Below are 12,379 nucleotides of genomic sequence, written 5' to 3'. Positions count from 1 at the left end.
GTTACACAACAAAAACATTACTACCTCTGGGTGTGTGAGATGCCTGGGCCACTGCTGAGTGCTGTGGTTCCACCCTTTGGCCCCTGTAGTGACATAGTAGCTGGTGGAAGGAACCAGAACATAGACGTGACCAAGCATTCAATACTCCCAGAAATGTCAGATACTAAATATACGGTATTTCAGCAAGCATAACTTTGCACCAAAGTGAAGACTGGCAACATAAATGATAGGATAAGCGAGTATCAATTCCGTTCTTTACCTGGAGACCTTAGTTTCATGTTTTTATTCCAATAACAGAATCACGTTAACATTGTATATGAAAATTGTGGATAAAAATGAATGCAAGTAAAATAACACATACACAAGCCTTTTGACCCTCTTATTTAACTCCTTGGCTTTAGTTATTTCTCTAGTTCAAGCCGTAGCAATGTTTGAAAAACATACACTGTACCACACTCTTATGACAAGGAATCAGTGAAACTGAAAATTATGCTCAGCTCATACATATTTTATTATCTCAGCATGAGAAAACACAAGAAAAATTTGGGGCCACATGTTTTTAGGAACCACAAATCTCATCCACTTTCTGCCTTTTTTAATAGAGCGTTAAACAATATTTTGATCGTACAAAGGAGAGATGTTCCATGCTATGGACAAGATGTAAAGAAATGTTTGTTGATAAGCTCCTGCCTTCACTAAGCCCTTGTACACACGGTCGGAGATTCCGACAACCAAATCAGTCGGATTTTGTCCGAAACTGTTGCATACACACGGTCGGACGAAGTTGTCAGAAAATACGATCGTTCAGAACGTGATGACGTTATTTCGTTACGATGGGACTACCATCAGGCTAGTAGCCAATAGCTTTGATGTAGGAATTTGATCTGAGCATGCGTGGCACTTTGTCCAATCGGAAATTCTCTACACATGATTGGAGTATGTCCGATCGGAGCATTTTGTCTGAAAATGTTACCAACAAGTTGGAAAACTTGGTCCGTCGGTGTACGATGGAGACCACACACACAGTCGGAATATCCGACAAAATGGTCCGATCGGACACATTCCGTCAGAATCTCCGACCGTGTGTACAAGGGCTAATACTACCACTGTGGTAGAGTGAGCAAAAAATAAAATTAAATAAAAAGTGGGTAAGGCGCTGCTTGTTTTTGGTGTGGACACAGTGGTGTGTGTGCCTTTAAGTTAGGTGTGCTAGGTATTATGCTCAGCTCATACATATTTTATTAGCTCAGCATAAGAAAACACAAGAAAAATTTGAGGCCACATGTTTTTAGGATTCAAAAATCTCATCCACTTTACGCTTTGTTTAATAAAGCAGGAAACAATATATTGATCATAGTACACCAGACTCATATTAACCAATCAGACTCCTCCTTTCACTTACTTAGAACGCAGGCGTGACATTGAAGTTGGTTTTTGACTGGTTATCGTGGGTCACTGCATTTTGCCTGCTGGAGACAACGTTTTATCTTGCATACAGTACCTGTGATATAATCTTCACTCTGCATTTGTATGAACAAATGCAATGCACAAAATAAATATATATTTTAAACATAAACTTTTTTTTTTTTTTTACATACCGTATATACATCCTTCTTTGCACAGGAATATACATGTTTAGTCAAAAGATAAGTGTACTTACAGAAAAAAAAAACATTTCTATCCCACCCATATGAAAGTCAGAAAAATCCTACTTCTTTCTGCTTGGTTTGGGATTGAGGGGTTTGCATGATAAATAAACTTACCCTTTAAAGCCCAACTAGTTTTGGCTTCACCCCTTCCTCACTCTATCCAAACAAAATACAATTTTTTAAAAGTACACCTGTCTCCAGACTATGTTTACATATTCTTCACAAGCAGTAACAGGGTTTTAAAATAAGCAATCCTGTACCTCTCTAGCTGCTTGTACTGTAAAGTAATTAATTATTAAAATCCTCAAATATCACAAAAAGTCTGATTTCAGTTGGTTTCTAACAGCTTAGAAACACCTGCCGTGTGCCTATATTGGAAGGATGGTGGGCTTCCAAGATCTGCTATCTATAGAATATGGCTAGGATTTCGGTTCCTCTGTTGTGAACTTTGAAGATGAATTTTTCCACAATGCCTATAGCCACAGAGATGAATTAGAGCTGCTGTAAAGTGCTCATACTGTTTAATTTGTAAGTTCTTTAGTGTGCATAGTCTGGGCATAGGGTTTTATTTTAAAGCGGAAGTAAACCCATCCATAAAACAGTTTCATTACCGGCACGTGCCAGAAATGTAACACTCCCATTGGTTGTGCTCTCAACTGAACTGTCAAACTATCCAATGGCTGGTGTCATAACTGATCACATGTGCAGCATCATGACAGTTGTAGATTAAACAGAAGCAAAGATGGCAGCTACCTTGGCTGAAAATGATAGGGTGGTTTACTTACACTTTAAGGTAAGCTGTCATTAACCTGGACAATTAAAGCTGAGCATATGATAAAATATGCATGAGTAGAAGATACCTTCTAACATTGCATGTCAAAATGATCAGTACATTCATATACTGTACAAAGAATTTTCAATGTATATGCAAATGGTTACCTTTTCTGTAAAAGGTAGCCTTTTTAGCTTCCGCTCTTACCTCCCAAGATTATCTATTGGTCAGTGAAGCCATTAATTTTATTAAAGTCAAATTCCTAGGCTATTTATTTAAAAAAATCAAGTAGACTTGCTCCTTAGGTCCAATACAGATTGGGGTTGCCCAAACTAAGATTTTGGATACACTGATCACAAAGACATCCAGTGCAGGTAACCAATGCTTATGCATTTTTGTATCATATGTTTTCTTTGAACTGTTGAAATTTGTGAACAAATTACTGTAAGCATATTAAAACTCTATAAATACACATTGATTTGTACACATATACATATCTCTCATAATTTCTATAACTATGTTAGACTTCTGCGCTTTATTAGACTAGGCCTTGTTTGAAGGTTTTCCTGCCCATTTCAACCAATCCAAGGTGAAAATAAAATAAGTTTTGGATTAGCTACTATAGATCAGACCATTTTACCTTGCACACTTTAATTACTTAGACCAGGGATGCCTAACCTTTTGAAGAGCGAGGGCCACTTAAGTTACTTGGTAACCGGTCGCGGGCCACAATGATTGGAGCGGGCGGATGGCAGGCCTGTGTCCACTCTGCATATGGAGAGCGTACATGGACACAGCGCACTCTACTCTATGGGCCCTTCAATCCTAACCTCCCAGGCTGAAGGGGGTGGATTCCCTTCTTGTTTTAGCAAATCAGATTGGAGGTGGGGGTGCACCTGCGGATCAGTTTGAAAGCAGCCCACTAACCACTGCGGAACAGATATGCCCATATTTGGTATCCCTCTGCAGGTGCCAGCACAATACAGGAAGTATTGGCTTATGTGGCTCTGCTCCGCAGCCTCCTGCTTTCTCTACCGCCGGCTTCATTCACAACACTGATGCTCTGGGATGAACGATCCAGGCGTGCCAAGCAACCATCCCAGAGCAGGAGGCCGCGGGCCACAACAGAAGGCTCCGCGGGCCACATGTGGCCCCGGGGCCACTGGTTGGGCACCCCTGACTTAGCTCTTGTACACACGGTCGGAGATTCTGACAACCAAATCCGTCGGATTTTGTCCGACGGATTTTGTCCGAAACTGTTGTATACACACGGTCGGATGAAGTTGTCGGAAAATCGGACATGATGACGTTATTTCGTTACGACGGGACTATGTTTAGTCTAGTAACCAATAGCTTTGATGTAGGAATTCTCAGAAGAGTTTGGCGTTGCAGGTTGCAGGATAGTAATATCTTCTATGCAGAGGAACCTCTTTTGAAACTTTTATTTAAGTGGCGAAGTTGCTTTAAAATTAGTTTAATTGGCTCTACATTTTTTTATGAAAAGTCACACTGAAGTGTTCAAATTGTCTCACTTACATGGTTTGTTAAAATGCCATTCCTCCAAAACCGTATTTCAGTCTTTGGTAAATGCTGGAAACGTAAACCAACTAACAGTTTCTTATATGTTTTACAGACTCTGTTGAGGTTGTTCCAGGGTTTGCCCATTATGAGTTTCTCACTTTCCTGTTGGATGTTTAAGTTATTATTTCAGAATGTGACAGTAAGGCCGCGTACACACGATCGAATTGTCCGGCAAACTTAGTCCGGCAAACAATCTGGCGGATAGTCCGGCGGACTTTCTACCGAACGGACTTGGCCACACACGGACACACAGAAAGTCCGGCGTTTGCTAGCGTGATTACGTACAGCACGTACGACGGGACTAGAAAAAGGAAGTTCAATAGCCAGTAGCCAATAGCTTCCTTCTCGTACTTGCTTCTGAGCATGCGTCATTCTTAGTCCGCCGGACTAGCACACTGACGAACGTATTGTCCGATGAAACCCAAGTCCGGCGGAAAGATTGGACTGCAAAAATACTTTCTAAGTCCGCCGAACTTTACGCTGAGAGAGTCCGCTGAAGCCCACACGCGATCAAATTGTCCGGTGAAATGCGCTTCGGCGGACTAAGTACGCCGGACAATTCGATCATGTGTACGCGGCATAAGGGGCCACTACTTTAGTAAAAGTCCTGTAAACGCCAAATTGATTTAAAACAGTTGGTTTGTACAACTCCACCTTGATCAGACTAAATAGTTACATTTTGAACATCCATTTTTTTTCTGTGGGCCTAAGGGCCGGTTCACACAGCGAGGCGAGGCGAGGCGACACGGCTCGCCTCGCTCCCGCAAGTCGCCCCCATTCAGTACTATGGAACCGTTCTGAGAGGAGCGACTCGAGTCGCTCCGACTCAGAAAAAAGGTTCCTGTACTACTTCGGGGCGACTTCGGGGGCGACTTGCATTGACTTCTATACAGAAGTCCTCTGCAAGTCGCCGCTGAGCTCCCCGCAGGTCGCGGCGAGGTAAGTCGGAGACGCCTCGCCGGGCATCGCTGTGTGAACCGGCCCTAAATGTAATTTGTGGTTAAGGACAACTAAGACAGTTCTTATTTCAGACCATATGGTAGGTTTAGCCTTTGTTTCCTTATGATAAACAGATTATAGGTGAAAGTGCTGGCAGGCACTTACACTATCCATCACAGAACACTTTCAGAGTAAGCCATGTGGAGTCTTTGACATCATTGCATCAAATAAATACTGTAAGTCACGTTATAGCAACGAAAAAAAAATATAACATACACATATTCACATTACTGAAAATATATTCATGTGTAATAAATGTGTTTAAAACATGGGCAGATTGATCATTTTCACATGATATATGCGAAGCCAACAATTCCCCCATCTAATCAATTTTAGGTGCTGAACAACCAATGTGAACTATTCTGTACATGATCTGTTTGTTTGGTTTGCTAGCAAACGTCTATATCCTAGGGGAAAGGCCATACATATGCATGGCAAAATATATAAAAAATCAGGCTATTCGCACCTCTGTGATACAAGGAGACACATTTAAAATGCACCTACTTTAAAAAGAATCAGTGACAGACTTCTGTAAGAATTTCAACTACTATTATAGTAATCTGAATCAAAATATTTGTGGCTGATTCTCTTTAATGAAAAACTCCACCTAAGTATGACTTAGGTTGGGGTTTGTACTCACCAGCCCATCCTGTTCCCCAATCCAATGTAACCCGTGAGTTACGATGAAAACTCAGTTGCAGAGCCAAACAGGACTTGCATGGATAGAATAAGATTTGGAACATATCCCACCCAGTCAACTGCCCTCCCCCATCAAAAGGAAAATACATATCAAGTGGTGTTCTGCTGTATTACATAGATACACTTAGTTGCATTTATACAATATCTACTGTATGCAAAACTTAATACACTTTATGTACAGAATTACACTCTCTGTGTAAGTACTCATAGACCAGTCTATATACATGTATTTGTACAAATATTTCTATACATATGGTCATTCCAAAAGGACATTATATGGTCAAAAGTTTGTGGACACCTGACCATCACATCTACTATATGGCCAAAACTATGGTGACTCTCCCCCCTCTAAATATTCAGTTCAGATGTTTCCATTGGAGAGTAGAGATGAGTGAACCTATTAAAAGTTTAGTCAGTTGTGGTTCAGCCAAACTTTTTAAATATTCACAAGCATCTGAAATTTTGAATTTTTGAAGCACAAGTCCCTCTGAAGTCAATGGAAAACGCATCAAATGATTCAAAATTGTCTCGGAAAGATCTTGGCAGTCCTGTTGATGAGATGATTTGGCCAAAAAATAGCCACTTCTACAAGGCATACTAAGATAGAAGGGTGGGACTTGGTGACATTGGAAGTCAACCTAAGGGTGCACAGACAACAGCAGGAGCAGATGAAAGGCAGAACATGCCTCAAAGCAGTCTTTGGTCCTTTTCCAATCCAAGCAGCAAAAATTACATTGAAATCTGGATTCAGATTTGGCCACAAAATTCCATGAAATTTAAACCGTAATTAACAACATTTGAAGTTCAGCTCAACTCTAGTGAAGGGTACTGTTAATGCTACAGCATACAAGGACATTTTTGATAATTGTGAGGTTACAACCTTGTGGCAAAAGCTTAAAGTGGTTCTAACGTCTAAACATTTTTTATCTTAATGCATTCTTTGCATTAAGGTAAAAATTTTTTGGGTATCAGCACCCCACTCACTCCCCCTTTTACTTACCTGAGCCCTCATTCCAACCAGCACTGTGCACATCTGCAGCTCTTTTTGTCCCTCACTTCTGGGTCTCACAGACTTTGCTGATACATCGGGAGCCAATGACTCCTAGTGCTGTCAATCAAAGCCAGTTTGGAGGGAGCGGGACTGAGTACCAATGTCTGTGTCAATGGACCCAGCAGTGGGGCTCAGCACTGGACAGAGAGGAGGGGCCAGGAGTGCCAGTGGGGGACCCAGGAAGAGGGGTTTCACAACCGTTCTTTGACGACCGATATGTGCAATTTCATTCCAATGTTTGTTATTTTTTTTATCTTTAGCCGCTTAAAGGAAGGACTTTTTCTGTTTTAGCACCCCTGAATAAAGTCAGCTCCATAAAGATATGGTTTGACAAGTTTAGTGTGGAGGAACCCGACTGTCCTGCAAACCCTGACCCCAACCGTACTGAACACCTAATGAAAGGGAATGTCAATTGCGAGCGACCTAATAAATTTACTTTTGACTGAATGGGAACAAATTCACACAGACATACTCCAAAATCATGTGGAAAGCCTTCCCAGAAGAGTGGATGCTAACCAAAGCCACAAAACAGGAAGAGGGTCAATTTCATATTAATGTCTATGGTTGTGGAATGGTATGTATGCATGCTCATATAGTTGAGATGGTCAGGTGTCCACAAACTCTTGGTCATATAGATTATATATGTACACTTTGCTCTGCGTATAACACAGATATAGGTCTGTATAGAAGCTGAAGTCATGACAGCCGACAGCATCGTAAGATTTTGCTGGCTTCTTCCTCTTCTTCTTCAGATGTAGCTTTTAGCCGTAAAATTGGGGGATCCCCACTAGTGGGTGTATAGTACACAGGCGTACCATTGGAACACCATGGGGGTGTGCCAGGATCACTAGCGTAGTCTACATTGCCAGACCCAAGCAACTCACTTGTACTCCGTGTCAGGTACCTGCTCTGTTTTGCTGCCATCCTCTGCCGCTTCAGCTCAGAAAGTGTAATTGGGGCCTCGTCCAAGATGCTGCTCCACACAGGGCTTTGTGTATACGAGGACAGGGAGTAGTTGGAGCTGCCATTGGAAAGGGGGGTAGGAATTGGTGAGTCAGGAATGATTTGAGAACAATAAAAAGGAGGAACTGGAGAGCAGAAACCATTATGGTACTGGACTTCTGAAAAGTTATCGTGATTTCCTCGGACTGGGTCAGGATCCAAGGGTTTACTCTGTAAAGACAAACATCAAATACACTGTTATGCTGCTGTCACTAAATAGATTACCATCTTACTTCTTCCCATGCATCTATTACCTCTCTAGATCCTATATGAAATGGTCTTATGGTGTTTTATATAAAATAGACCATTCTTCTTTTCTGCTGGAAAATGCTTGTTTTAGAACTGCAGGAAAGCAGCTCAAACACAGGAACTGTATTGGGGGAGGAATTGTAATCCAGTCTTGCCTGATTTGTGATCCATACAACCCTGTTGGACAACAAAGCTGGCCCCCTGACCTCTACTGGCACATTGGCAAAGCTTGATCAGGAACCTACTTCCATTTGCTGACTGGGCAATGAAGCAGTGGCAGCGGATGGATAAGGTCATCACTCTGCTCACTTTGTTCAAATGTGCACTGTAACGGAGCCTGATTGGCTCCCACTGCAGGTCCTCTCTCTCACAGCCTGATGCTGTTCATGGCATTACAGAATGCTAAAATCAGGACAGATAATCCAAATTAATTTAAAAATACATTTAATTCTTTTTTTTTGTATATGAATAGTTAACTGCGTTACCTGTTTCATATTTATTTCAATTTTTATTTTTTATTTTAATAATTAAAGCTTTTACTGATTTATTTAATTAGCAATAATTATGCTACAGAACTACCGGCCTAGGTCTGTGTTTTGTTTTTAACCAGATTCCACCTGAACTATAGTACAATAACAGCCGGGCAGGACCGCTATAGTTCTGGGTGGTCGTCATATGACCTCCTCCTCAGAATGGCCAGCACTGCGGCGCAATCTGTCACCTGCTGTGACGCAGCAGCCGACAGATCAGTGTACTGGTCCGCTGCAGTACACATGATCTCTGTGACCAATCACAGCAGATCACATGACAATTGTACACTATGAATGGCCTCCATTTATTTTATACTATTGTGTTGATCTGTGATTGGTCACAGGGATCATATGGTACAGACAGAGCCAATCACAGCCCATCTGTGCCATGTGATTAGCTGTGGCCAATCACAGCTAATCACAATAGTAAGCACTGAATGAATCGATTTCATTCAGTAAAGATGGATATTTATAACAGTGATAGTCACTGTTATAAGCAATCATAGTGTCCTGATCACCTCCCCAGAGTAGTACAGTGCTACAATGGTAAAACATGTGTTGCTCTGGTCATAGTATGCAAAAAAAAAAAAAACGTAAACAAAGAAAAAAAATGTAATAACAAAGAAAAAATATTTAAAGAAATGTAAAAAAAAAATTAAAAATTTTTCTTTTTGTTTTACTTTTTACATACTGTCACCAGTCAGTGTCCCTGGTCACTATCATGCCAATTATATGATGATGCTGTACTGCACTAGTGACAGTGTGTAAAAAAAAATGTATTTCTTGATTTTCCCAAAAATTGTGACAAAAAATTACAACTTTAAAAAACTTGCCATGCCCCTTACTAAATACCTTGGACTGTCTACTTTCCAAAAAGGGGTCATTTATGGCATATTTGTACTCTTGGCCTGAGATAGGCGTTTAGTACATAAGGATTGATCGATTTTCACACACACAGTATATATATATATATATATATATATATATATATATATATATATATATATATATATATATATATATCATAGTTTGTGAACTCTATAACTTTCCTACAGAAGACCAAAGAAATGTCGCAGTATCATTTTTGCCTAAATTTATGAAGAATGATTAATTATCTGCAAAATGTTATAACAGAAACAAAAGAAAAACGTGTCTTTTTTTTTTCAAAATGTTCTGTATTTTTGGTTTATTTAGCAAAAAATAAAAAACCCAGTGGTGAATAAATACACAAAGAAAGCTTTATTTCTGTAAAAAAAAAAACTATACACATTTCATATGGGTGCAGTGTTGCATGACTGCGCTATTGTCCTTCAAATTCTTATTAAAAGAGCCATGGTTTGCCTTGTGGTTTAAAGTGGAGTTCCACCCAAAAATGGAACTTCGGCTGATCGCCCCCCTTTAAGGGGGGAGGGGGGGTGCAGGTACCTGTCTAATCCAGGTATTTGCTCCCACTTCCGGCAAAAGATCACCGCAGTATCCATGGTTATCTACACACAGGTCCCAGAACACAGCAGGGACCAGTCAGAACACACAGCGCGACTCGTGCATGCGCAGTAGGGAAGCAGGATGTGAAGCCGAAAAGGTTTCACTTCCTGATTCCCTTACTTAAGATGCCGGCGCCTGTACTGATGTGTCGGCTTCGAGTGAGGACATTGTGGGCGCCCTGGACAGGTAAGTGTCCTTATTATAAAAGTCAGCAGCTGCAGTATTTGTGGCTGCTGACTTTAATTTTATTTATTTTTTTGCAGGCGGAACTCTGCTTTAAGTTATAGCCAGTGATTTAACTCCAGTAAATTTATGTCTCATTCACTGCTTTATAAATGATAAATGATACCTTCACAGGAAAAAATGGGGCAAACTATGGTATGTCTCTGTGTTGCTAGAAAAGTTTCCTTAATGATCACTAGAGGGAGCTGTTTCCCTGTATTCTGTGTATTCTGGGAACACTTTTGACAATTGTGGACAAACAAAGGTGTAGCCAACACTGAAGTTACTCTATTATACTAGTTGTAGAAGTGCGTCTGTTCATTAAATGATAAAAAAGCAAAAGTAAAAGCGCTGTGGTTAAAAAAAAAGTGTGTGTGTGTTAGATATGGAGGGATAGATGGATAATATAGATACCAATATTAATTATTATTTTTATTATTAAGGGAGACAGTATAGTTACAATACAATTCAGCACAAGAGGGTTAGGAGTTTATTTGTGAGTGAGCTTGCAAAGATAGATAGATAGCAGCAGCGGCCCGTTCATAGGGTCATACAATATAGATGATGCTACACTGAGTAAATAGATACGCAAAACTGCACACGCTCGCAGAATGGCAACAAACTACGGTACATAAAAATCTCCATAGGTGATGTTTTAACATTTTTTATGTTACCTGTTTAGAGCTACAGCAGAGGTCTAGAACTAGAATTATTGCTCTCACTCTAAAGTTTGCGGCAATACCTCACACATGTGGTGTGAATACCGCTCACACATGCGTGCGCAACATATGTATGCGTTTGCTTCTGCACATGAGCGCAAAGAGATGGATAATTTTTTTTTTTTTTTTTTACACTGTCCATTTAATTTTTTCTTTTTTATTTGGTTACTTGTGTATTCCTATTACAAAGAATGTAAACATCCCTTGTAATAGAAATAAGGATGACAAGTCCTCTTTATGGAAAGATCTGGGATCAAAAAGACCCCAAATGTCTCCTTTACATTTAAAAGTAAAAGATTAAAACATTTTTTTTGATCTTTTGCTTTAAAAAGAAAAAGAAAAAGGTTTACTTCCACCCTGGACCGAAAGTGAAGTCATGACATCGCTCCGGTCCCCCAAGTCTATAGAGGCATTTAGGGGCAATCTACTTTTTGATTGTTTCTGCTGGAACCAGTCAGCCACACCGTTGGATCGTTTCTCAGGCGAGCCAATGGAAATGGTAAGCCCCAGAGACACCAGCAAGCAGAGGGAGGCGGGGACGAGTATGTACATATATGAATGTGAGTTGAAGACCTTAGATTGTAAGCTCCTTGGGGGCTGGGACTGATGTGAATGTACAATAAATGTAAAGTGCTGCGTAAATTGTTGGCGCTATACAGTATAAGTACCTGAAATAAATAAATAATATGTATATATAATTAGGGCTGTGGAAATTAAAGATTAAATCCTTGATTAATCTGTGAATTTTTTTGATCGATCAAAATTCTTTTGATCGATACTCACCTCTCCGCCGGCTTCCGGGTCTTCGGGGAGTTCCGTCGGAGATCCGGTGACGTCACGGACATCTACGTCACCGAGAGGAGTCTGGTGACAGTGAAGTTCTGATTGAACATAACGCATACGGGGGAGGAGCTACGCATGACGTCACCCGCTGCTGCCCTACGGAACTAACACAATTGTCGGCTTTACATGCTGTGTTTTTATCATCTTTATGTGAGTAGTTTGTGTTTGAACACAAAAATTAAATATTATACTTAAGCGGTGAGCACTTAGATCTTTTCTTTCTACCCATGACCTGGCGTCCTTGCTGAGATCTAAGGAGTCGTGAGAGAAGTTTATGGTCCGTATTAACCCTTTTGATACCCGCTTGCATGACCAACTGTCTACAGGGGTACATGCCATAAGGTGAGAATGATTAGTTAGACCGGAGGTGGAGGGATTGTCACGCTACTGGGGAGAAAAAAATTACTTATGTCAGTTCTACAGTTTGAATTTAAAACGTATTTGTGTGAACTGTGAAGTTAAGTCATGGATTGTGTCATGTGATTGTATATAGTGTATACCACATTTACCACTGACTAATGCAGAGTTACAATGCAAGGAGATCAGCTAAAAGTAGTTGGATCTGTATGTGCGTTATA

The 12,379-nt window shown here is 40.4% G+C and overlaps 1 protein-coding gene across 2 annotated transcripts in view; it reads right to left on the bottom strand.

The window, feature by feature from the left end:
* Positions 1-246: 246 nt before the first annotated feature.
* Positions 247-12,379, bottom strand: part of PPP1R16B (protein phosphatase 1 regulatory subunit 16B) — a 123,921-nt gene continuing 111,788 nt past the window's right edge. For both annotated transcript variants that reach the window (XM_077459123.1, XM_077459122.1), the window contains exon 11: positions 247-7,924. In XM_077459123.1, the coding sequence (XP_077315249.1) occupies positions 7,448-7,924 (477 nt within the window). In that variant the 3' untranslated portion in view covers positions 247-7,447. The remainder of the gene's footprint in view (positions 7,925-12,379) is intronic.

Source organism: Lithobates pipiens, unplaced genomic scaffold (genome assembly GCF_037356315.1).
Source record: "Lithobates pipiens isolate NorthernLeopardFrog02 unplaced genomic scaffold, aLitPip1_a1.2 Scaffold_28, whole genome shotgun sequence".
NCBI lineage: Eukaryota > Metazoa > Chordata > Amphibia > Anura > Ranidae > Lithobates > Lithobates pipiens.
Note: the sequence above shows the minus strand (reverse complement) of the source record. Positions and strands in the feature narration are given on the sequence as shown.